The sequence below is a fragment of the Rhinoraja longicauda genome, chromosome 30, assembly GCF_053455715.1.
Source record: "Rhinoraja longicauda isolate Sanriku21f chromosome 30, sRhiLon1.1, whole genome shotgun sequence".
Lineage (NCBI taxonomy): Eukaryota > Metazoa > Chordata > Chondrichthyes > Rajiformes > Arhynchobatidae > Rhinoraja > Rhinoraja longicauda.
The window spans coordinates 12,117,449-12,144,208 of NC_135982.1; the positions used below are offsets into that span (position 1 = coordinate 12,117,449).

A 26,760-nucleotide genomic window follows, 5' to 3' on the forward strand; every position below is an offset into this window, starting at 1 on the left:
TATTTGAAATGTTAACCACCAGTGTCCTGTTCCTCTTGATGCAGATTAACCTGGCCACGTCCCCTGCCGCGGCGCAGTTAATCAGCCGGGCACAGAGCGTGAACTCGGCTGGTGCCACAGGGATTGCTCAACAGGCCGTTCTCCTGGGAAATTCGACCAGCCCAGCGCTCACTGCCAGCCAGGCTCAGATGTACCTCCGGGCGCAGATGGTAAGCTGGCGCTCACTTCTACAAGTGTCCGGTGTCACGGTGCGATTTTAAAGATGTATCTTCCTCAAGGGCAACAGGCAGCACACGTGGTGATTAATCTCAGCCGGTGCCACAAGTTCACTCGCTGAAGATTAATTCATCATTTCTGATCATCCTTTGGGGAGTCGATTATTATTATTATTATTATTCTCCTATGTACACACCAGCTTGGGGAGCACTTGTTTCCTCTCTTGCCTGGTTGGGTTCCTGGTTTCCACTCCAGTCTAATATTATGCAGGGAAATCTAATCTGCAAAGAATACCCATTCCAATGCTAATCTGAGCAGGAGTTTCATTGGGGAGCGTGAGTGTAGTTTGGCCTTGAGAGAGATGTGCCCTTTTCCAATTGCATTATTTGATCATAATTATAGCAGCTCATTAATCGGTTAACATGGTAACTAACTAATTTAATTAGACAGTTCTAGTTAGCAGTAAATCTGAGTACGTTTTATATATAGCAGCCAATAGCTAGAAGGCAGCATTAATAAGTGTCCTTGCTATTGTTCCACACACACACATAGTCACACACATGAAGATGCATGCACGCACGTGCACACGCATGCTCAAAATATGAAGATGTACTCGTGCAGACATACTTGCATGAGGATGTACGTAAACACACATGCGAAAACAATCATGCACCTTGCATACAACAGATCTGCAGGCAAACTTGTAGCTAGGATGCACATCTTGAGACAGTCACTCCCACTCATCACAATCTCACACTTGTACATGCCACACAGGACCTTTTCTTTGTAAAGAAAAACTTTCTCCACAAATCTCCTTTAAACTTTGCTCCTCTCAGCTTAAACCTATGTCCTCTCGTATTTGTCATTTCCACTCTGGGAGGGAAAAAAAACAAATCCCTATCTGTGCCTGTTATAACTTTATAAACTTCTATCTGGTCACCCCTCAAACTCTGCATCCAGAGAAAGCTCACAGCTAACAAGGTCCAATCCAGCAAACATCCTGGTGAATCTCTCCTGCACCCACTCTCCACATCATTCCTGTAGTGTGGAAACCGGAACAGTACGCACTAACACACAGGTGAAGACACAGACACGGACGGGCAACATCAAACAAGTGGGTGTCTTTCAAAAGAGAACAGTGAGTGTTTGGTGGCGTCATGTTCTGGTAGAGTGAAAAGCAAAAATGGCACGATTAGAAAGCCTTGGATGGCGAAGGGTATTGAAGGGATAAAAACGAGTCTCTTCAGGAGTGTAAGGGAACAAAGAATGAGATTTGGTGGGGAATAAAAGAATCATAAAATATCCTTGGCAAATAAGTCAAGTCAAGTCAAGTCAATTTTATTTGTATAGCACATTTAAAAACAACCCACGTTGACCAAAGTGCTGTACATCTGATTAAGTACTAAGGAAAAAAAATGAAACATACAGTAGCACGCAAACAGTTCACAGCGCCTCCTCAATGAGCCTCAAACGCTAGGGAGTAGAAATAGGTTTTGAGCCTGGACTTAAAGGAGTCGATGGAGGGGGCAGTTCTGATGGGGAGAGGGATGCTGTTCCACAGTCTAGGAGCTGCAACCGCAAAAGCGCGGTCACCCCTGAGCTTAAGCCTAGACCGCGAGATAGTGAGTAGCCCCAAGTCGGCCGACCTGAGGGACCTGGAGTTAGAGAGGGGGGGTTAGAAGATTTTTGATGTAGGGGGGGGGAATAAGATTAAAGTGAATCGTGCTACCTTCTCTCGGTAGACTAGGAGCAGGAAGCTAGCCAGGAAAGTGACGCCCAAGAAGGTTTAGAGGCGACGAGAGGGAAAAGTTTTTTTTTGAAGAATCATGGAGTCATACAGCACAGAAACAGGCCCGGTCTGGCACAACTCGTCCATGCGACCAAGATGTTTCACAATACTAGTCCCATTTGCCCACGTTTGGAGGGAACCTTTCCTATCCATGTACCTGTCCAAATGTATTTTAAATACTCCAATTGCACCTCCACCACTTCCTCTCAAAGCTCGTTCCATATACGCACGACCCTGTGTACAGAAGTAGATGTCTTTCATTCCTCTCCTTAAATCTATGCCCTCGTTTTAGACTCCACTACCCTGGGGAGAAAGACTGGGACCATCCTCCTTATCTACTCCTTTTGCAATTTTATACCTGCATTAGGTCATCCCTCAGCCCACCTACGCTGCAGTGACAAACGTCCTAGTTTATCCAGCCTCTCCTTTTAACTCAAACCAACCAGTCCCAGTAAAAACCCATTAACTCTCCACTACCTCCCTCTGAGCCAATTTTGTATCTAGTCAACTAGCTCACCCTAGATCCCATGTGATAAAATTTTCCGGGATCACTTACCACGCAGGACCTTGTCAAGGGAGAATGGTTGACATCTGGAATTAGTTGCTAGGGTGGCAGTGGAATCTAACCCTATTACTCGATTCCCTCTCATCCTCCGACTGTTTAAGACTTTTTAACCGAGTGCCCTGGTTCCCGCAGGTTCTTCCCTTATTTGGACACTGCAGCAAAATCGCCCCTCGGCCTCCTCGTTCTGGAGATCCGGCCAAGCCTAGACTTTCTACGCTCGGCTGACCCCACCGGCCTGAGCACTGTCTCTGAGCAACAATCTGCCCCTGTGATTATGTGGGACCCACCGGGATCGACACTGTCCAACCAGAGCCAAGACCCTGGCATCGGGGACTCGACGTAGTGGGTACCTCCAGCCCTCCACCCCGACTGACTCCCAACATCCCCCCCCCCCCCCCCCCCCAGCTCCTTCTCCCACCCCTGGCTCTATTCACTGACCCCCCCACTCCCACCACTGGCCCCCAGTTTCATACCCTCGCTGAGCTGGCAGGTCCTGCCCCCTGGGTGTGCGCCCCACACTGTGAGCTGTCGTGTTGCGGAGGGAGGGAGGGAGGGAGGGAGGTGGATAGACCACAGTGGTAAGCCACTATTGGTGGGAAATGAACAGCGGGCGTTCATGTTAGTTCCTGGGGCATGGCTGGGAGATGGGAGGAGGAGTGGGATGGACACACATGCTCTCTCCCTCTAGCACCACACAGGTGATGCACATTTACACATGCAGGCACATCACCAAATTGTTCCTCTCCTTCACAGGACACATGCACTGCAGCAATGCCACACGCTCAAGCAATTGCATGCCACAGACATGCACACGTAAATAGGCACATGCACATGTAGATAGATGCATACACGCAGATACGCATATGGTTGGTTACATATGCACACGCGCACATGGGTGGATGCATGCTTATAGACAACATATGGATAGATGTGTGTGCATGTGGATACATGTTTTCACTCAGACAAGCACACATGGATGGATGTGTGCATGTATGCACATTCAAAGGTCAGGATGGATGATACTTGCACGGTCTCATACCCTGATATGATACTTCCACGGTCCCTTTTCTTCCAAACAAAAAAACGTAATCGATTATTTACAATAATATTTACAGTATAAAATAAATCAAAACAAAACCCACCACAATACAAGACAAACAAATGTACTAAATAAACTGATTTATTCACAAAATGCTGGAGTAACTCAGCAGGTCAGGCAGCATCTCGGGAGAGAAGGAATGGGTGATGTTTCGGGTCGAGACCCTTCTTCAGACCTACACTACTAAATAAACTATTACACAACTATATTACAATCCTTATTGAGGATGACTTCCACCCCACGCAGAGCCCAGCGGTCTTGGAAATCCCCCAGGGCGCCTGTAGTCCCTCAAGTACCACCCGGGCGCGGATGTAACCCCGGAAAAGGGGCAGGCAGCTGGCTCGGGCAGAGCCCTCTTCCGCCTGGCGCCGTGACTCACGGATGGCCAGCTTGGCCAGGCCCAGGAGCAACCCATCCTCGGCCCTACCCTCTCCCCTACGCACAAGGTGTCCAAAGATGAGGATGGTGGATGAGAAATGCAGCCAGAAGGCAAGGAGCAGCCCCTTTAGATAATGGAACCAGGGCTGCAACCTCACACACTCCATACACACGTGGAACAGAGACTCTTCAGGCCCGCAACAGTGGCAGGCGGCAGGCGAGTCTGTGTACCGCGAGAGACACCGACCGGTTGCAGGGGACTCCTCGGTGCAGTACCCTCCACCCCAGGGCCCCGATGTAGAGGGGGAGAATCCCTGCATAGAGGGACCCCCACAGAGGTCCAGGGCGAGGAAGTGCAGGGTGTGGAGGAGGAGCCCGTACAGGACACGCTTCCCTGCGTCTCGGAGGGAGGTGAAGGGTGTCGCGGAAAGGCGGCTCATGTTGTGTGGGACTGGCTCCCGGGAGGGATTACGGCGCCTGGGTCAGGCGAGTACTTCCGGCTGAGCGGGGGTTTTGCTCAGCCGCGAGTACTCCACACGTTCGAGCCTCCCCAACACCCGGTGGGACGGGACAAGGGCCAGCCTCTCTCACGACCGTGCCGTCTCCCTCCACTGGCGGAGGGGAGCCCCGGTCAACGGCAACCCAAGTCCCAGACTCTCAGCAGGTCCCGGTAGTGGCTGGGCATCCTCTGCAGGACAGCACGGCTGACGCCCACCACTGGTATCCGCGAACCTCCATGAAGGCAGCGGCCCTGTTGGAAAAAGTGCATCGCCAGCACGTGCCACCTGGGAGGATGCCCAGAATACAGGTATCTCTGCAAGGTCCTGGGGCAGAGAACCGCCAGCTGGGTGCGAATGCGCACCAGCGCCTGACCGCCCTCCTCTATCGGGAGACTCGGGCCCGCTGCAGAGACCCAGTGCTTTCTGTTGCCCCAGAAGAAGTCCACCAACTTCCTCTGGATGATCCCAGCAAAGGTGGCCGATGGGACCAAGGTGGTCAACCGGTACCAGAGCATGGAGGCCACTAGTTGGCTAATGACCAACACTCTGCCCCTGTAGGAAAGCACCCTGAGGAGACCCAGCCAGCGCCCCAGCCAGGCGAGACTTTCGTCTCCAGCTCCTACCAGTTCACCGGCCAGGTCTCCGCAGCAGGACTCGGGTAGACTCCCAAGTAGAGGAGGTGCGTGGTGCTCCATGTGAAAGGCCACATCTCCTCCGGGAGGGAGTCCATCAGTAGGGACCCACCAAGAGTCCGGAAAGTTTTCACCCCTTTTGTGTGACAACCACTGGGTGGGAACTAACAGCTGAGAGGAGCCCGACACCATTATCTGCAAGTGAGTGGACCAACAGGTGGATGTGCTGAGCAATTATTTTTGTGTAACCAAATAGTTTGAGAGGTTTACTGGCTGCTGCTCTCCATCCAGATGCTGGGTTGGGTGCACACACCTCCCACACCGCTGGCCAGTTGTGCGCCCAGTTCCTGAGACCATGTTAGTCATGGGATGGGACCTGTGGTTGTTTTACTTGCCGAGGCACCTTTAGATATGGTAAAGGCAACACGTTTCATGTAATTTTCAGGCACAGCAAAGTGACCTTGTGCAAGTAGCTAGGACCCTAGGACATGCTGTTCCTTTCTCCCCCCAGCTCATCTTCACGCCCACTGCCACCGTCGCTGCCGTCCAACCAGAGGTCACAGTGTCTTCAGGCAACCAGCAGTCATCCGTCTCACAGGTCAGTTCTCGGCCGTGCCCACTGCACCGGCAGTGGGGTCTTGTTGGGCTCGTGGGAATGGAGGCTCGAGATGTTTGCATCTGGCCTAATGAAACCATTCAAAACAGGGACACGAGGTGGAGGCTACTTAGCCCATTGGCTCCAAACAAACAGACTCCCCTGTGTTGGTCTCTGCATTTGAGAAATAAATCGCTGTCAAGTTCCCAAGAGTTGTGGAGGTCGTGCCCCTCCACGCTTTCCAGGCTAAGTTAGCTGGACTTTGGTGTGAAGATCCAAGGCGATGTGAAGGTGGCAGCACGTACCACATAGAACGTAGAACAGTCCAGCACAGGAATGGTTCCATTCCATAATACATCCCAAAGTCTGTAGGTTAATTGGCCTCTGTATATTGTCCCTAGTGTGTCAGAAGTGGTTGAGAAAGTGGGATAACGTAGAGCTAGTGTGAACGGGCGATCGATGGTCAAGGTGGGTCGAAGGGCCTGTTTCCATGCTGCATCTCTAAACTAATAGAATCTTCGGCCCACAATGTCTATACTGAACATGATGGCAAGTTCAACTAATCTTCTGTGCCATGCCTCGCAGGGACAGGATTGATGTTCACTTGTAAAGGCAGAGGCCGGTCACAAGGAGTCATCATGGTTTTGTTCAGGGAAGATTATGTCCCAAACCTGTGAGAAGTTGACGTTGTTTACATGAACTTCAGGAAGCTCGGGATCTTCAGACTGATGGAGTCGAGGGGAGGAAGCTGGGAAGAGTGGTGAGGGGAAGGGGCAGGGCGAGAGCTGGCAAGTGATATGTGGATCCAGGTGAGGAGCAGTGATCAATGGATGGGTGGAGGTAGTAACCAAGGCCGGAGATGAAGTGGAGACCAAAGGATGCAGAGGTGGGATCTGGTTGCTGTGGTCTAGAGCTTTGTCCACTGGACGTGACAGGTCGCCCCACTGTTCTACAGACTGGCTTTTAATTCACTGAACTAGCCAATAGTGTCATACTCACAGAAACGAGCCCTTTAGCCCAACCTGCCCATAACAACCAAGATGCCCTATCAAAGCTAGTCCCATTTGGCCCATCGCCCTCTAAACCTTTTCAATCCATATATCTGTCCACTTATCCTTTAGATTTTGTTATCGCACCTTCCTCGGCTGCTTTCTGTGGAAGCTTGTTTCATATACCCACCATCCTCTGTGGGAGAGAGAGAGAGAGAGGTCACACTTAATGTGTGCCATTGCTGACTAACCGTTTGGAACCATGGCTTGACACTGCAGCCAAGTGGGACTAGCTTGGTTAAACAATTTGATGAACATGGACTAGTTGGGCCGAAGGGCCTATTTCCGTGCTGTACAGCTCTTTCATGGTACCCCACTGGAGAGCAGTTAACATCAACTTCCACTTAAATAGCATCTTTAATGTAGTGAAACTGATAATTGCTCGTTTCTGAGCTTCCCCCCCAGTCTAGTTTCAGTAAAACACTGAGTCAAGCACTTACAAAGATTAAAGTTTATTCTATCGAAATTATAAGCGCGTCACAGATCATACACTGTACCTACTATCCCCACCGCGGGTTCGATCCCTGCTTCTGTCTAGTCAAGCCCTCTAGGCCTCGCGTAGACAGAGACACTCCAGCAATTCTCCTGAGGATTGACCACGAACCTTGTGATCACCGTCTTTTATATGCCCCGCGAAACTGAGGGCCGAACCACTCAGGGGGTTGTCTTACACTTACCCAATAACAGATATCGATTAACCCCGTACATAACAGACATCTCCCTAACCCCATAATACAACAGCTCAATACATTGTATTGCGTGGAAAGCTCTCGAAGGAAGCTAACAAGGACAAACATTGAAACATGTGCCCTGCAAACCCACAACTTCCCCAAGGCTCAACAATCCGACCAATCATCAATTAACAGGATGACCGTCTTGAAACATTATATATATTGTTTCACAATACATTTGCAGCTACCTAATAGGAATGGTGCATTTAGGGTCAGTTTGCAAAATCATGATATAAGTTATCAATTTAAGGGAAACATGGAGAACACCTGGACCATTTACCATTCTGCATATCAGCCGGAGCCTACACTAGCTGACGCCAATCGAAGCCTGTAAAGTTCTGCTGACAAGGGCTAAACAATACTGACAATTGCAGGGATTCTCCATTTTATAATGTCTTTAATTTAGCCAATATTAACAAAACCACCAAGGATTTGTCACTGAGCAAGCTGAGGGAGCATCAGGATGTGTGGTTTACAGATGGGTCAAGGTGGCAGGTTCCAAGGAGCATCTGAGAGGGGGGGGTAGGTTTAAGGAGGGTATCTTAGACCTTGGAGCCCACACATATTTGCCAGCGGTGGAACGATTCAAATTGAGAGATGTCAGACATTTTGAGGATGGAACGGATCACAGAGAAACAGGGAGAAATAGTGCAGCCTAGCGGATGTGTGAAAGGAGACGTCCTCCATTCTACGGGATCCTCACCCAACCTGCCAGCTCCACACCTGTCCACGGTCCTTCCAAGTCCAACCCCAGCACAGCTTGCCCTACCTCACCTCAGTCTAAGTCTGTCTCGAAACCACCATGCTCTGGTCACCCCAGGCCCAGTCCTGTGCTCAACACAGGACCCCACCACACTAAGTAAAGGTTTTACAGATGAAATAACCTTCTGTTGAGTGTAGGAAAATAACTGCAGATGCTGGTACAAATCGAAGGTATCACAAAATGCTGGAGTGACTCAGCAGGTCAGGCAGCATCTAGGAAAGAGGGAATGGGTGACGTTTCGGGTCTTCAGACTGAAGAAGGGTCTCGACCCGAGATGTCACCCATTCCCTCCTAGATGCTGCCTGACCTGCTGAGTTACTCCAGCATTTTGTGATACCTTCTGTTGAGTGTTGTCCCACAGGGAGATGCTGTGCAGGACAGGCCTGCACTCACTGGTGGTAGAAGGATGAGGGATAAAAACGTACATCACAGGACCAGGCCCTTCAGACCCCAATGCCCCTGCATTGAAACTTCCTAAGGGGGCAGATTGCCTCTTTCTCCTATATCTCATGCTCCTGTATTCCCTTAGGCTAAGCTGCCCATCTCTTGTCAGCCCAAAGCTTGTAGGACAGAGAGCTGAGTTGGCCGGAGTTTCTCTCTTTGAGATGGGAATATCCACAAGGGGGGGACATCAGAAACTGGAAGGCACTGGAATCTTGAACAAAACACACGGTGCCAGAGGAACTCTGTGGGTCATGCAGCATCTGTAGAGGGAATGGATAACTGAAGAAGGGTCCCGACCCAAAACTTTCTTTGTCCATTCCCTTCTCAGATGCTGCCTGACCTGCTGGGTTCCTTCATCAGTTTGGTTTTTATCTCCACCGGGGGAGATCGGGTTCCCCTTCTCAAAGCAGCAGAAACTAAACCTTGTTGTGGCACCGTCATTGGCATTCAACACTGGACCAGATTGTGAGAGTCCCACTTAGACCTTGGAGCTTGTTGTTGGAATCAATGTCCCGATCCTTTGGCATTTTTTATTTAGAGCAGTTTGGACAATGGCAGCAAATTCACTCAACTATTTTTTGATTAATAGTCTAATTTAACTTTGGTTTGTGCATGTCACAGCGTCATTGAGCTGTCGAGCATTGGAAACAGGCACTTTGGCCCACAACGTTCATGACGACCAAGTCTGCATTCTGGTCTGGTCACATTTGCCTGCATTTGGCCCATAATCCTTTAAAAACTACTTATCTCTATATCTGTCCAACTATCTTCTAAAGTCGGAATTGTATCTGTTTGTAAAGCTTCTGCCAACAGCTCATTCCAGATACAGACTACCCTCAGTGAAAAAGTTGCTCCTGAGTCTATGCCCTCTAGTTTCAGAATCCTCTACCCTGGTAAAAAGATTGTGAATGTTCACTTTATCCATGTCCCTCTTGATCTTGTGCACCTCAATAAGGTCACCCCTTAGCCGCCTACCTACCAAAGCAAAAGGTCCATGCCTATCCAACCTCTCCCTATAACTCAAGCGCGCAAGTCCAGGTAACATCCTGGTTAATCGCTTCCACACTGAATGACATCCTTCCTAGCTGGGTGACCAGAACTGCACACAGTGAATCTTTTGCCTGTATTTTGATGCTGTTCACTAAAGCCGATGGTATCCGATGCATTTCCCTTTCTTACCCAGGTGCAGAATTTAGCAATCAGAAGCCAGCAGGGTGCAACAGCAGTGCAGCCTCAACTTCAGAGCGTAACTCTGAAAGCAACCGCGCCAGCTCCGCAGTCCGCCGGTGGCCCGCAGCCAAAACCGCTCGGCCCGGTGCCCGTCCTCGCCTGCAAAGGGGGCCAGTCCGAGGGCATGGCCGAGAGTGGGAAGAAGAGCGAGCACTGCATTGCTCCCAGCACGGACACCAGGGGTCTTGGCGTGACCCACAGTACCGCCACTGTCAGCACACACCCTCTGATCACCACAGGTAGGCTACAGATGCACACGGGTAACGGGGCAATGTGGGAGCGTCGTGAAACAACCCCACTGGGGCCAGCCAGGGGGAAAGACACTCTGGCAGCTGACTGGTGGAAGGGGAGGGGATGTGTCGGGAGGGTCCCGCACATGGGCCATTGGCCACTCCAATGCTCTCTGCCTCTCCCTCTCCCACTGTCAGTATGGTGGGTCTCACCACTAACCAGAGGTTTGAAAGCCGTAATTATATCTGCTTCTATAGTTTCCCCCGGCAACTGATTGCAGACATGCCTTACGTAAATCCAGTGTCTCCCGGAGCAGGTGGAGACTGGGGATCCTGGGGGTGAGTGACTCTCCTGACTCCCCAAAGACTGCCCACCATCCCACAGGTCAGCAGTGTGTGGGAAACACTCTCCTTGCCAGGACCAGTGCAGTTCCAACAACGCCCATCCCAGGCAATGAAGCCACTCGATTGATTCCCCATCCACCATCCGACACACTCTCTCCCTCCCTCCCTCCCTCCACCACCAGCGCACGGTGGCTGTAGTGTGCACCGACCACAGAAGGCACTGCAGTTACTCACCTGGGATACTCTAACAGCCCCTTCCACAGACGCCACCTCTACGAGCATGGAGGACAATGACAGCAGGGAATGCTGTCGAACGCCACCATTTGCAGATTCCCCTCTATGTTGCATGTATCCTGACTTGGACTTCACTGTTAATGTGTCTAAATCCTAGAACTCCCTCTTTGACAGCACCTTCAACAGAGAGCAGCTCTCCCCCCACTCCCTCCAGGGTCATTTGGAATGGGCGATAAATGCCATCAAGTCCATACCCAAATAATGAATAAATGATTAAAATACAATGCTGTCTGGAACTTCCTAGTTGGGCATTTGATCTCAGCATTGAGCTTTTGCCGTTTGTGTGTGTGATTTTGATTGTGGAGACACCTCAACAGGGTTTTCTATGTTGCTGATGTGTCGCTGGGTTGGAATAACCCTCAGAGCTCCCTGGACCGGCAAGCATTTCCTGCTGCGCTTTTTATCTGACGGGCCAGGACTTAGCAGGGATTTGTTGCCAGTTTACCTTGTTAATTCCACTGGTTTTCCTTGATGGCACCACTTGTTTACCTTGTTAGGTAAAGGGAGTGGTGGCTGGGGCAGAAATGATAATGGCATTTAAGAGGCTTATGGATATGCAGGGACTGGGAGAATAGGGATCATGTGGAAACAGAGGAGACTGGTTTATCTTGCCATCAAGTTTGGTACGAGCCTTTTCCTGTGTGGTGCTGTTTTATGTTCTATCTACTTTTTTAAAAAATTCATTTAGATTGTTTTTAAGTGCTTAAAAATGCTCTTAAGTATTCTATTTTATTCATTGTTGATAAGGATTTTGAAATGATTCCATGTTAGATAGGCAGTGGAGGCCAATTCCCTGGATGCTTTCAAGAGAGTTAGATAGAGCTCTTAATGATAGCAGAGTCAAGGAATATGGGGAGAAGGCAGGAACGGGGTACTGATTGTGGATGATCAGCCATGACTGTGCTGGCTCGAAGGGCCGAATGGCCTACTCCTGCACCTATTGTCTATTATTTATTATCTTTTACTGAAGCTGAATTAATTGTTGGAAAACAAGAATATCCCAACGTCCTGTTAATTAGAAAACACAAGCACCCAGGCAAATTCCTTGTATGTATACATACTTGGCGTATGAAATTTATTCAATTCAATTCGATTCATCGTAATAAAGCAAAGCTTGCAGAGAAAACAAAATGAGAGCATCAGTAATCCCTTCGACATGAAGTGTAAAGTACCTCCAGCTAGGCAACCACAATGGAAAACTACATTTGTGTGCAATATACCATATTATTGCAATATGTCAAGTGATCCAGTCTCATGCGATGCTCTCGCTCAGCCGAGCTCATCCTCTTGCGATGCTGCCTCCCCACTTAGCTATCCTCTCCTCAGACTCTGTTTCCCTTTGAGGGGGGACCTCATTTAAATATTGTACAGAATAGTGAATGGCTTGGATGGAGTGGATGTCGAGAGGATGTTTCCACTAGTGGGAGAGTCTAGGACCAGCGGTCATAGCCTCAGAATTAAAGGACGTTCTTTTCGGAAGGAGATGAGGAGGAATTTATTTAGTCAGAGGGTGGTGAACCTTTGGCATTCTTTGCCACAAAAGGCTGTGGAGGCCAAGTCAGTGGATATTTTTAAGGCAGAGGTAGATAGATTCTTGATTAGTACGGGTGCCAGGGGTTATGGGGAGAAGGCAGGAGAATGGGGTTAGGAAATGAAGATAGATCAGCCATGATTGAATGGCGGAGTAGGCTAGATGGGCCGAATGGCCTAATCAATCACTTATGACTGTTGCCCTAATTACAGCAATGACAATACAATGTTCTGCGGTGTTTAAAAGCGATAGTTTTGTTATTTGTGATATAATATCACTTAAATGATTAATTCCTCTGCTGTGGGAACATGTGCGTCAGAGTTTGGAGACACTGCTGCAGTTTACACTCCCACCTACGCAATCTCGGCTTCTCACGAGCATCGAAGGAATATTTATAATTGACTGCAGCTTTGCAGATGAAAAGTGAGAAATGTTTTTGTTTTCTTCCGTGCGCCTTGACGGTATAATATTCTGTGAGTTGTAAGAATGTGATTTCATTAGTTGGTCAGGTAGTGTCAACTGTAGCTGGGCGCGTGACGTTCTCACCCCTGTGTTAGAGCGCTAAGGCCTCAGATTCCATTCCAGAGTCTTTATCGCAGCATGTAGACCGACATTATACTGCACTGCTGAGAGAGTGTGGCACATTAGAGTTGCTGGGTTTTTTTTTAGAAATGCTTGAGGATTACCTACAGTGCCTTTTTGAATACCTAAACCACAGCCACTGTCACTAAAGATGATTATCTGGCCATTTGTTTAGTTTAGAGATGTAGCATGGAAACAGGCCCTTTGGCCCACTGTCTGAAGAAGGGTCCCAATTTGAAACATCCCCTATCCTTTTTCTCCAGAGGAGCTGCCTGACCCATTGAGTTACTCCGGCACTTTGTGTCTACCTTTGGCCCAGTGAGTCCACGCCAACCTTGAACACCCGTTCAGATAGTTCAACGTTACCCCACCTTCTCGTCCACTCCCTACACATGAGTGGCAGTTTTACAGAGGCCAAATAACCCTCAAACCCGCACGCCTTTGGGATGTAGGAGGAAACCGGAGCACCCAGAAGAAACTCACACAGTCGCAGAGAGAACGTGCAAACCAAACGGACTGTGCCCGAGGTCAGCATCGAACCCGGGTCTCTGGCACTTGGAGATAGCAGCTCTATCAGCTGTGCCACACTGCCGTTGTTTGTGAGGTCTAGCCTTGTCTGAGTTTTGCTGCTGCAGCTTCTGCATTAAAACAATGACTGTGCTCCTGAGCCACTCTGGGGACTAAAAAACTTTGAAAAGTGGCTTGAATGGTCAAAGTCTTTTGTTTAACTGTGGTGATAAATGGCTTGGGGGAAGTGGCTGCATATTATGGGGTTGATACTACCGTGTGATGTACTTGGTTGGGAAATGAGCCTCGGCATCCAACTAAAGAGCCAAGTGTTAGCACTGTGTGGATCACCGCTCCACAGTGTGGTTGGTGTGTGGGTAGTGTTATAGCGATGTGAAATGCTGATCAGATGGGAATGGTTGTACCTTCTGTGAAATTGTCTGAGGATGTCACTTCACTCAAACTGTGGCATGGACTTCCTTTTTTCAGTTCTAATGCATGTGGGAGGCCTGATCCATCAGAGGCATGACTGAAGTCCTAGAATCATACAGCATGAAAGTTGGGCCTTCAGCCCAGCTCGTCCGTACTGACCAAGATTGCCCGTCCAAGCTAGTCCCATTTGTCCGCGTTTGGTTCATAATCAGCGGTCGGAATGGTGATTCCCTCTGAACACACCATGCCGAAGGAGACAGATCTGAGCTCGGAAACTGAGTGGGGAGAGACAACTCTTCAGCAGACAGCTCGCCTACCTAACAGGGGCAAGTTCCACCATCATTGCAGCAGGAACAATCCCATGACAGTTCACCAGAGGGTTCACTGCCAAGTAAGAGGATGTTAGGAACAGCCATCAAAAGCTTAGTTGGTGAGGAAGGTTTGAAGATGGGACGGTGTAAGAAGGAACTACAGATGCTGGTGTAAACCGAAGATAGACACAAAAAGCTTTTTGTATATCTTTGGAGATTGAACTGATGGGGGAAGGGCAGGAGGGTCCCGAGCTCTGGTGGAGTGATGGAGCTCGGGAACCTGATTTGAATCGCACGGAGATCTCAACGGGCCGTAGGGCAGGAGGGGTTTACAACGAGGGGGAGGATGGAGGATTTAAGAGCAGCAGTGAGAGTTTAACGTTGCGTAGCTGGAAAGAGTGCAAGGTTTCAAGGTCAGTTTATTGTCACATATACCAATTAAGGTACAGTGAAATTTGAGTTACCACACAGCCATACTAAGTGAAAAGCAACAAGACACACAACCACATAAAAGTTAACATAAACATCCACCACAGTGGATTCCACATTCCTCATTGTGATGGAAGGCAATAAAGTTCAAGCTTCTTCCTCTTTGTTCTCCCGCGGTCGGGGCAGTCAAACCATCTGCAGTCAGGGCGATCAACGCCCCCGCAGCCGGCGATCAAAGCCCCCGTCAGGGTGATCGAAACTCCCGCGTCGGGGCGCTTGAAACTCTCTCCGCAGCATGGAGCTCCGGAGTCGGCCTCTTCTTACCAGAGACCGCGTGCTTCACGATGTTAACGTCCACAGGCCCCACGGTTGGCGCTTTGATCCCCGGCAAAGGGATCGCAAGCTCCGCGATGTTCGAGTCCCGCAGACTCCTGCGGTTTAGAGCGCCCATCGCTCTCCAGGAAAGGCCACCAACTCCACAATGTTAGGCCGCAGCGCCGCAGAGTTACGATGCGGGAAAAAAACGCGTCTCCGTCGAGGTAAGAAATTGAAAAAAAGTTTCCCCCACTCCCCGCATTAAAACAAACCCAGGAACACTAAACCATAACCATAACCAATAAACACATACTAAAAATAACAAAAAGAAGAAAGGACAGACAGACTGTTGGCGAGGCAGCCACTGCTGGTGGTGCCACCTGGTGCACAGAAGATTTAAGAGGATGTTGCCAGGATTCGTGGACATGAGTTATAGGGAGAGGTTAGGTAGGCTAGGATGATTTTCCTTGGAGCGCAGGAGGTTGAGGCGTGAACTTTTTGAGGTGTATAAAATCAAGAGTTTTACCAAGAGTATAGGAATTATGAGCCAGGCAACATGAGTTTAAGGTGAGAGGGGAAAGGTTCAATAGGAACCCGAGGGGCAACTTTTTCAGTCAGAGGGTGGTGGGTATATCTGGAACACACTGCTTGGGGAGGTAGTTGAGGCAGGTGCTTTAACAACATTTAAAAGACACTTGGGCAGGTACATGGATAGGAAAGGTTTAGAAGGACATGGACTGCCTTAGGTGAAGCATCTTGATCAGCAAAGAGGAGTTGGGCCGAAGGGCCTGTTTATATGTTGTATGGTTTTTATGATCCATACCTGACGACCGTGACTCGTGTGGTGATGCATTTGGTGAGGCTTCAGTCATGGAAGCAGGCTCAACAGAACTTTAATGCGTCACCCCTTCTGTGTAGACAAAACTCAGAATACAGGGCTAACAGCCTAGTTACCCTGGTTGTTCCAGGAACGATTCCTTTGTACTTGGGACTGAGACAGTCAACATCGTGGAGTACTGCATCAGTGCAGGCATGGACAAGGCAGGGAGAATAGCTGCGACCTTTGGGGGATTAAAGGAAATGCAAATAACAAGTTCATCTTCGATGCTATAAGGAGCCAAGAAAGGCAAAACCATCCTTGCAGGACTCAGCGATGTTTCCTGTGTTGGAAACCAAGGGATATCCTGTCAAAAAAAAAGTTTTGCAGGAATTCAGTGGCTCAGGCAGCATCTGTGGATGGAATGGAAGGACGTCGTTTCAGATCAAGTCCCCGCTTCAGACTGATGGAGTGGGGCGAAGAAAGCTGGAAAGGAGAGGAGGAAGTGGGTAAAGCCTGGCAAGTTAGAGTGGATACAGGCAAGGGATGGTGATTGGCAGATGGATGGAGTAAGTGACAAAGGCTAGAGGGGGAAAAGGGGACAGACGAGCGTCAGATAAGGAGTGTGGGATGGGAGATGAGCGTACAGAGGGGGGGGGGGGGGGGCAGGTGGTGGCCAAAATGGGAGCACATGAGGTTGCACGGGGAGCAGGGAAAAGAGAGGGGATAGCAGAGGTTGAACTTGAAATTGGTGCATTTGATGATCATACCATTGGCTTGTAATCTCCCCGAGCAGAAGATGACGTGCTGTTCCTCCAGCCTGCATGGGGCCTCTCTCTAGCTTTGCAGGAGGCCCAGGATAGAAAGGTCGGTGTGGGGATTAAAATGCTGACCAACTGGGAAATACAACAGCCCTTGGCAGACCAATCGTAAGGGTTTGGTGAACCGGTCGCCCAGTCTGCGGGACAAGTTTAAAGGAGATGTGCGGGTAAAGCAAGCCTCTTTGGGAAGCACCAAATGCAGTAGATAAGGTTGGAAGAGGTGCACGTGAGTCTCTGTCTCACCTGGATGGGTTGCGGGGGGGGGGGGGGGCTTCGATGAAAGTGAGAGGGGAGGAGAGAAGGCAGCATGATGGCGCAACGGTAGAGTTGCTGCCTCACAGCACCAGAGACCCGGGTTTGATCCTGACTATGGGTGCTGTCGGAGTTTGTATGTTCTCCCTGTGACTGCGTGGGTTTTCGCGGGGTGCACCGGTTTTCTCCCTCACTGCAAAGATGTACAGGTTTGTAGGATAACTTGCTTTGGGAAAATTGTAAATTGTCCCTAGTGTCGGGACGATCACCGACCGGTTGGTGCGGATTCGGTGGGCCAAAGGGCCTGCTCCTGCGACGTATCTCTGTAGTCTAAAGGTGTAGGCAGAGGGGATCCCCAGGGCACGGTCCCATTGCTTCCCTGGGCACTTTACAAGTCCGGAGGGGCTGGGAGGGGAGGGGGGGGGGTGTTGATGCTGATGTTTCCGACAGCGTTTCTGGCGACCCTTGGCCTCGGACTATTGTCTCTACTGTGTCCATGGCCAGGATATCCTGTCAGTCAGTTCTTAGTTAAAACAAGGCACCAGGACAATAGCTCCATGTGGTATCTGGGAGTTAAGAGGATTTGCTGAGGCAGAGCCTGCTTTCGCTGGGCAAATCATTGTGTGGCCCATTTAGTCAGAGGATGAAAAGGCTCCATGGCTCCCTGCCTCCATCAGGGCAGCTGAAGGAGGCAGGGGAAGATGTGCATTGTGCATCGAGTGCGCCTCGGCCTCGCTGGAGAGCAGCTGTGTGCAGCAAATCTGCACCGCAGGTGGGATTAATTCTAATCTTCATCCGTAATCTGCTATTGTGATATCTGTTGAATTCTCAGCAGTGCGATCTCTCGCCTCTGAATCAGTTGTAAGTTTGAATCCTGCCGTGGAGAACTGACCGCAGAGTCCCAAACACGGGGAGCTTGCTACGAAATAAGAGGCCAGTCATTTAAAACCATGGAGCGTGGATAATTCTTCTCTTGGAGGGCGGTGAATCTCTGAAACACTGTCCCCCCCAAGGGTGTGGAGTTCAGCTCATTAAAAATGTTTACGGGTGAGATAGATTGAGGGCTGAAGGGAGACCTGTTTTGACATTTGGACGTAACATTTTAGCGATACAGCGTGGAAGCAGGCCCTTCGGCCCACCGAATCCGCGCTGACCGGCGATCATCCCAGACACTAGCACTCTCCTAGGCACCAGGCACAATTTTTAAAACAAATTTACCGAAGCCAATTAACTTACAAACCGTATAAGAAGATAACTGCAGATGCTGGTACAAATCGAAGGTTTTTATTTACAAAATGCTGGAGTAATTCAGCAGGTCAGGCAACATCTCGGGAGAAAAGGAATGGGTGACGTTTCGGGTCGTGACCCTTCTTCAGACTGACAAACTTACAAACCGTATGTCTTCGATGTGTGGGAGGAAACCGGAGAACCCGAAGAAAACCCACGCAGTCACGGAGAGAGTGGACAAATTCCGTACAGACCGCACCCGTAGTCTCACCGTAAACCTATGCCGTCATCAAGGCAAAGCAAATTGATCGGCACCCCACCCACTATCCTACACGCTCACTCGCTCTACCCCAGCACTCAGTGGCGGCAGTGTGCAACATCCACAATTCGTTGGGTTTTTCTGCCAAAGAGAAGACAAGTTGCTGAGTGTATTCAATGCTGATAGATTTATGCCTTTCGAAAAAAAATTGGAAAATAAGCATTCAGGTCGGGAATGCACTAGAATCGGAATCAGAATTACCTTTATTGTCATCCAAAAAAACAAGTCTTTTGGACAAGATTTCGTCACCCACAGTCCAACAATAAGAGCAATAAAATAAGCAATTACACACACAATCACAAACCAACACAAAACAAAAAAAGAAACATCCATCACAGTGAGCCTCCTCCAGTCACCTCATTGTGATGGAAGGCCAGAATGTCTTTTCTCTTCCCCTGCCGTCTTCTCCCGCGGTCAGGCTGTTGTAGTTGCCATGTTCCAGGCCGCGCCGGATGGTGAAAGGTCCGCAGCGGGCCAACCCAAGCCCTGCGATCCGGGGCGGACGAAGACGCTGCCGCTGCACATCGGGACAGTCATGGCTCCCGACATTGAAGCCCCCGCCGGGCGGAGAAAATCCCGCGGCCTATTTCAGGCCGCACCGGACGGTGAAAGGTCCGCGGTGGGCCGACCCAAGCTCCGCGATCCGGGGCGGGCGAAGACGCTGCTGCTGCCAGAGCTCCCGATGTCCGCCCCCACCCAGGGGGCTGCGAGCATCACTAAATGCATACATTCCCAGTAAGCAGCACGGCCGGCACTGTTCCTGGACGTCGCACCCACTCGGAGACAAAGGAAGCCCCTGGGAGCGACCGCCTAGAGCAAGGTGGGCCGTCGAAGAGCGAAGAAGGTCATTGAGGATCGAGGAAGGCGGTGGGAAACTAACGGCAACCGCGCAGAGCCGTCCACGAGGGAACCCGGCGGCAGGCAGCCGAGGACAGGCGCAGTGAGTCTTGGAGGTCGGATGGACCGCGTGAGTGCAGGAGATCAGTCGGCGACGTACCCCGCTGAGAACAAAGAGGGACCCAGCGTGGGGGTGCTGCATAGAACAATGGGCAACACGGTTTGAGGGGGCCGCCGAGAACAAAGAGGGACCATTGGGGACTACATTGAACACTTTGTAACTTTGTCGGTGCCCTATACGTGGCGACTCTTTGCATACTCCGTGTATGGTATGCAAAACAAAGAATTTCACTGTGACATGTAATATTGAAGTGTCAATCAATCAATTAATCAACTTGTAGGAAGGAACTGCAGATGCTGGTTTAAACCGAAGATAGACACAAAATACTGGAGTAACTCAGTGGGATAGGCAGCATCTCTGGAGAGAAGAAATGGGTGACATTTCGGGTCGAGACCCTTCTTCAGACAATGTGCTAATGTACCAGCATCTGCAGTTATTTTCTTATATAATGTGGTAATGAGTCTTGCTGAAGGGCCAGCACTAGGGCTGAATATCCTGCTCCTGCTTGTGTTCCTGTATGCTCTTTATTTGCCAATTTCACGAGTCAGTGCTGCGATGCCTACTCTCTGTCGGTTGTGAGGAACGATGCACACATCCCGCAGGGTCCATCAGGACCTTCACCCCCTTCAGAGCTGCCTTGCTTTCCCCTCCTCTGTCAGAGTGGAGCGATCCTCACCACACTGTCAGTGGCTGGCGCTGAATGCTCACGGTTACTCCTGATGACAATTCACAGGACTGTCCCGACTTGGTGGTCAGAGAGAGAGTGAACATGACAGCAAACTGAAATGCCCAGCAGAGAGTGGTGGGCGGAGGGTGGGTGATGGGTAGCTTGGGCAAGCTGGTCACGGCTGCACTTTGGTGGGAAAGGGTGAGAGCCATTATTTGTCGGATTCAAGATGGGAACAGAAATAATATAATTTGTGGGCTGTAGACTATTTCACCTTTGCAACATTTTAGTGGGGCCACATTGGGGAAACCAAACATTCTTCGTTGTCAGGATACCAAGTAATGTAAAGATTCTATGTTGAATCACAACGATATCACAGGGAGTGGTGGTTGCAGTGTTAAGCAAGGCTAAAAGTTCAACTAGAGCTGTGATGTTTAAGACACAATCTGTAGGCATTTGTGAAAATGTACGATAAGAGAAAATGTGCTAAATTATTGCCAGCAGTCAGCTGGGCGATAACCAGCCGAGCTTCATCACAAATGAAAGGACGGCTTCCCAGAGTGGAGTCTGGGCTGACGCTCTGAGCTGGTGTCAATGCAGCGGTCCCCTCGAGTGGAACTGAGTGCTTGAGGGAGCTGAGCTGTGAGTATCATGGGTCCACCTTGAGGGAAAGGTGGTGAGATGTGTCCCCGCATCCTCCACACCTTCCCGCTGCGTGACCGACCTTACTCCACTTGCAACCATGCCTTGTTACTCAGTTAAAGACTGGGTGGCCAGTGAGAGGTGCCCTGCTCTGACCTCGACTGTGCTGAAGCCTGGCTGAATCTCGCCAGCTTGAATCTGGTCTGCCCTGTCCCTAACAGTGACCGTCATGGAGTCAAACAATCCAACTCGTCCATGCCAACCTAAGCTAGTCCTATTTGCCCACTTTTAGTCCATATCCATCAAAATCTTTCCTATCCATGTACCTGTCCAAATGTCTTTTAAATGCTGTTATAGTACCAGCCTCAAACACTTCCACTGGCAGTTCATTCCCTATACCATCACTCTCTATGTGGAATAGCTGAGAGTTTCAGGAGCATTTTGTGAAGAGTCCAAACCCCCACCAGTTTTCCCCATAGAAGCTTAGTGAAAGTTTTCCTCTTTGAGAAATTATTTCACTCGGGACTAATGCTTTGCACATTGACGTTTAACTTTATAACAGGGTGCAAATTATTTGTTCTGAGCCGTGCAGATTATTCAGGTTTAATGGGTTTAGTCTGCGATAGTTCCCTTTCAATGCCATTCAGTGGACACTTGTTTTGTCCCTGGATGGTCTGAGCCACCAGGGCTTCAGGTGGTCTGTGGCTGTACGTTCAGTGTTGAGTGGCTGTGTTCCTCCACGAGGTGGACGCCTTTTCATTCCGCCAACTTGAGCCGCTGTTACATTTAATCCTGGAGCACCGAGGGGGGGGCAGTCAGCGCCTCTGAGAATGTAAAAGGGGGATTAGATGTCTGGAGCCTGGGCTGGTGAGTGATCCCCTGAGGGAAGCCGAGATACTCGTTAAACAAACACGCACCAAAATCACTGCTGACTAATTACCCAGTCTCCTTGAATTGGCGGACGCATTTTCTCCCGCTCCCGATATGCAGCAGGGAGCCGTGCAAGTAAGTCTGGCGTTTAATGCCCATTACCTGTTTGTTCTTCTGAAGTTAGACACAAAATGCTGGAGTAACTCAGTGGGACAGGCAGCATCTCTGGATAGAAGGAATGGGTGACGTTTCGGGTCGAGACCTTCTTCAGACTGAGTCTGGGGAGAGGGAGATACAGAGAGAGATAAGGGAGTGTAAGGTGTGAAAAGGAGTCAATGGGGATGCCTTCTCTCTCTCCATCCCTCCCCCTTCCCAGTTCTCCGACTAGTCTGACTGTCCTTGTTTACATTTTATCTGTTTGCTTTGTCGTTACCTTCTCCTAGCTAACAATGATCCATTCTATATTTGCCTTGATCTCCATCCCCTTTGTCTCATTTTCGCACCGTGCACTTCCTTATCTCTGTATCTCCCTGTTCCCTAACTCAATCTGATGAAGGGTCTCAACCCGAAACGTCACCTATTCCTTCTATCCAGAGATGCTGCCTGTCCCGCTGAGTTACTCCAGCATTTTGTGTCTATCTTCGGTTTAAACTAGCATCTGCAGTTCCTTCCGACAACTGTTCTTCTATAGTTAATGGTGAACCGTAAAATTTGGGTTCAAGACCCACGACAAAGACTTGAGTACAGAGATGCAGCGTTGTGGTGCGGGAGGGCACGCAGCCAGAGGGATAAGTGCTGGATGAACGGTACGTCAGGTAGCATCTGTGGAGGGAATGGTTTGGGGTTTTCCGACTGAAAGAAGCGTCCCAACCTGAAACGTCGCCTTTCCATTCCAATAGACAATAGGTGCAGGAGTAGGCCATTCGGCCCTTCGAGCCAGCACCACCCTTCAATGTGATCATGGCTGTTCATTCTCAATCAGTACCCCGTTCCTGCCTTCTCCCCATACCCCCTGTCTCTGCTATCATTAAGAGCTCTATCTAGCTCTCTCTTGAATGCATTCAGAGACTTGGCCTCCACTGCCTTCTGAGGCAGAGAATTCCACAGATTTACAACTCTCTGACTGAAAAAGTTTTTCCTCATCTCCGTTCTAAATGGCCTACCCCTTATTCTTAAACTGTGGCCCCTTGTTCTGGACTCCCCCAACATTGGGAACATGTTTCCTGCCTCTAACGTGTCCAACCCCTTAATAATCTTATATGTTTCGATAAGATCCCCTCTCATCCTTCTAAATTCCAGTGTATACAAGCCTAGCCGCTCCAGTCTTTCAGCATACGACATTCCCTCCCCAGATGCTGCCCGACCGGCTGAGTTCCTCCAGCACTCTGCACTTTGTGGTGGAATATAGGACCAGACATCATCCCTTGCGCCACAAGAGGGTCAGATGTCCCGGGGTGTGAGGGCTGCCGGAATGCTGCCTCTCAATGGTGTGGAATCAACCAGATTCGGTTAAGTGGATGACTGCAGGGGTTCCACAGCAGAAAAAGCTCTGCTGTGATATCTTCCCATCGTGACTAATGTGTTTGTTACATGGCAGCGGCAGCAGCAGCACATTGTGACTCAGGGGGAGGAGGTGGGAGAACTCGCCCACTCTCTCCATTTGGAACAGGCTGTTTCCAAGCGCATTCCTACTCGCTCTCCCTCTGATGTTCTGCTCCAGTGATTGGAGGCTCCCAGCAAGTCTTCAGTCCCCCGAGGCACAGAGCTATGAGAGAGAGCTTGTTAATTCAGCAGCCACTCATTCCTCTGCAAGCTTCCTGTCACCCAAGGCGCGATCAGTAACGTGCTAATGGGGTTAATGGAACAGGAAGGGCCAATTAATTGTGGCCAGTGAATGATGAGAACAAGGGGATGCACAGGAGATCCGACTGACCTCTTTAATCACCTGCAAATGGCGGAGATGGTGAGTTGCAAGAATGTTCCTTTTTCTGTGACGGTAAGCAGTCACTGTCGCTAATCCTAATGGCCGGAGTGGAGATTGGTGATGAATTAACTTCCCAGATAACTGAAGCTGGGAGATTCAGTTACTGCCTAAACCAGTTCGGCATTGATTCATTTACAGCGTCATTTTCCTCGGCCTGAGGTTGTTTAAACACCTGTGTGCATCAGGCAGATCTATCTACCTGCAACTACTTGTCCTGTTCCAAGAGCAGTGAGGATTGCTTTCTATTTGCCAACTGAATTAATGCACGTGCAGGAAAGAATTGCAGATTTATACCAAAATGCTGGAGCAACTCAGTGGGTCAGGTAGCATCTACGGAGAAACCTGTCAGAGTGAGGCCACATGCAAATTGGAGGAACAGCACCTCATATTTCGCTTGGGCAGCTTGCAACCCACCGGTTGAGTTTTCTAATTTCAAGTAACTCCTGAATTCCTTTCCCGCCCCTTCTGACCCCCCCCCCCCCCCCGCCTTAGTCGGCCCACTAGTATTGTTCACAGCCTTGTACCCCATCATTAACACATCTGGCCCAGCCAACAGTGGGTCATTATGGACTCAATCCTTCCTGAGGTCATCTGTTGCTGGCCCTGTTTTGTTCTGGCCTTCTCTGCCTTTTAGTCTGAAGAAGGGTTCCGAGCCAAAATGCCGCCTATTCCTTTTCTCCAGAGAGGCTGCCTGATCCACTGAGTTACTCCAGCACTTTGTGTCTAAATTAATCCCATGATCTGGATCTATGCTGGCGCCTTGTCACAAACATTTCTATTTCTTGCTTGACTGTTAATCTGCAGAGAAATAGAGCATTCAGCCTTTTGATTAAATTCAGCATCCGAGGTTGTAAATGGAACCAGGATCAAGAGAACGTCTGTGGCCAGCTTACATCAGCTGTGTGAGTTTGCCCTGTGCTCCTGACGTTATTCACACTCCTGTCCTCATCATGTCTCTACTAGTTGAATCATCCCGGCGGTATTCAAGTGAAGCATTCAGTGTTTTGACTTGCATGTCAGCTTGGGAACCCTAGCACTGCCTCCCAGTGAAGGCTGACAGTTCATGCCTCACCCACAGAGAGAGAGATCTAGGCTGACCCCTGGATGAGAAATTAAAACGACACACCTCCCACTCTCTCTCAGGGCATGTACAAGATCTCACGGCATCGGTTTTTGGACAGTGCCCAGGTCTCTCTCTCTCTCTCTCTTCAATCGGTGTGGCAGAAACAGCTGGCTTCATCATTATCAGATTGTGGGCTGTTTGTGGGATGCACTTGCCTCCACAAATGCTGCTTGACCCTTTGAGTTCCTCTGGGAGTTGGTTTGTTGATCAAGCGCCATTGTACAGTGCTGTGGGATGTGTGTTCACTTTACAGGAAGTATCTGGAGGCTTTGGAGAGGGTGCAGAAGAGATCAACACAATGCTGCCTGGATCAGCGGCTATTAGCTATAAGGTTGGACAACCATAGATTGTTTTCACTGGAGTGTTGGAGGTGAGGGGAGACCTAGTAAAAGTATATAACATAATGAAAGGTGTAGATAGGGTAGACAATCAGAACATTTTTTCCAAGGGTAGAAATGTCAAAGACTAAACATAGAAAGTAGGTGCAGGAGTAAGCCATTCGGCCCTTCGAGTCAGCATTGCCGTTCAATATGATCATGGCTGATCATCCAGAATCAGTACCCTGTTCCTGCTTTTTCCCTGTATCCCTTGATTCCGTTAGCCTTAAGAGCTATGCGTAACTCTATCTCTTGAAAACATCCAGCTTAGGATTGGTGTGCTTTCTTCGCTTCAATACGGTTGGTCCAGGGCAAATTATTGGTGATAAATGTGGTTCGACCTTGGCCCTTGTTGTTCAGGTTATCGACGGGGGCTCGGCTGAAACATTACAACCTTGTTGATTGCAGCAAGCCGTGTAACCTAGTCACACAGCAAGGTAAACGGGCACCTTCCTTGTGGTGTGGCTCAATTCATCAAAGAGAATGACGAGAGCAATGTAATGGTGGCACGGTGGCGCAGTGGTAGAGTTGCTGCCTTGCAGCGAATGCAGCGCCGGAGACTCGGGTTCGATCCTGACTACGGGCGCCGTCTGTACGGAGTTTGTACGTTCTCCCCGTGACCTGCGTGGGTTTTCTCCGAGATCTTCGGTTTCCTCCCACACTGCAAAGATGTACAGTATGTAGGTTAATTGGCTGGGCAAATGTAAAAAAATTGTCCCTAGTGTGCGTAGGATAGTGTTAATGTGCGGGGATGGCTGGGCGGCGCGGACCCGGTGGGCCGAAGGGCCTGTTTCCACGCGGTATCTCTAAATCTTTTTAAAAATCTAAATTCAAGGCATGACACACTGCGAAAGCAACTGAAATTATTTGTGCCGAACAAACGTGTAGCTGCCACTGACAGTTTTGATTGGTGCGAGATGATGACTGGTCACCAACTCTGCCTAGCCTTGAGGACAATTTTCCTTGAATTTATTGGATAGATGATGGGTGAGGAGTGGAAATGAGGGGCAACAGCATGAGAACATCGCTTAAGAGGCCGGTTGGTTAACTTGGGATGAGAACAAGAGTGCCGGAAAGCAGATATTCCTTCCAGAACTCCAGACTGACTTCTGGAGATCAAGCATTTCAGATGGCATGGGCAAATGTTCTTTGGAGAGGCTTCTTGCAGCAGATGTGACATTGCTGTGGCTGACACCTCCTGAACCACACAAGTGGTAGCACATCTGATGCCCACGCCGGAAGAAGTTTGGTCAAACTAAACCCTTTTAATTAGATGTGCCGCCAGGCACGCTATGATCTGCTGGGCCAATCTCAACTGGGGCTACTGGAGAGTGAGGGAGGGGAACCATTGTCGGGTTCAGCACGCTGATGGCGGAAGGATGATGGATGAGGCGGCTTCCCTTGCCTGAGATGGAGGCCAGGAATGAGAACCAGACTTCTCACTGATCCCTGACAGTGCAGATGTCGGACGAGGTGGGAGCAGTTCAGGCACTGGGATACAGCTGTGTAACAGATGCTGAGTCAGCAGTCAGCTCAGGAGGGGGAGATTAAGGGCAAATCCCCTTGTGTTGAATGACTGAGCCCAGGCTGTCCGCCTGTGTGCAGGTTGTTGGTCCTGGACAGAGCCCCGTCCTCCACTCTTCACTGACAAGAGGTGATCCAGAACTTGTGTAGGAATGAACTGCAGATGCTGGTTTAAACTGAAGAAGGGCACAAAAAGCTGGAGTAACTCAGCA

General features: G+C 49.7%; 1 protein-coding gene across 9 annotated transcripts in view; it reads left to right on the forward strand.

The window, feature by feature from the left end:
- The window catches only part of LOC144608165 (polyhomeotic-like protein 2), a 176,006-nt gene that overhangs the window by 112,401 nt on the left and 36,845 nt on the right, over positions 1–26,760 (forward strand). For all 9 annotated transcript variants that reach the window (XM_078425620.1, XM_078425623.1, XM_078425624.1 and 6 more), the window contains 3 exons: positions 45–209; positions 5,691–5,777; positions 9,945–10,230. In XM_078425620.1, the coding sequence (XP_078281746.1) occupies positions 45–209; positions 5,691–5,777; positions 9,945–10,230 (538 nt within the window). The remainder of the gene's footprint in view (positions 1–44; positions 210–5,690; positions 5,778–9,944; positions 10,231–26,760) is intronic.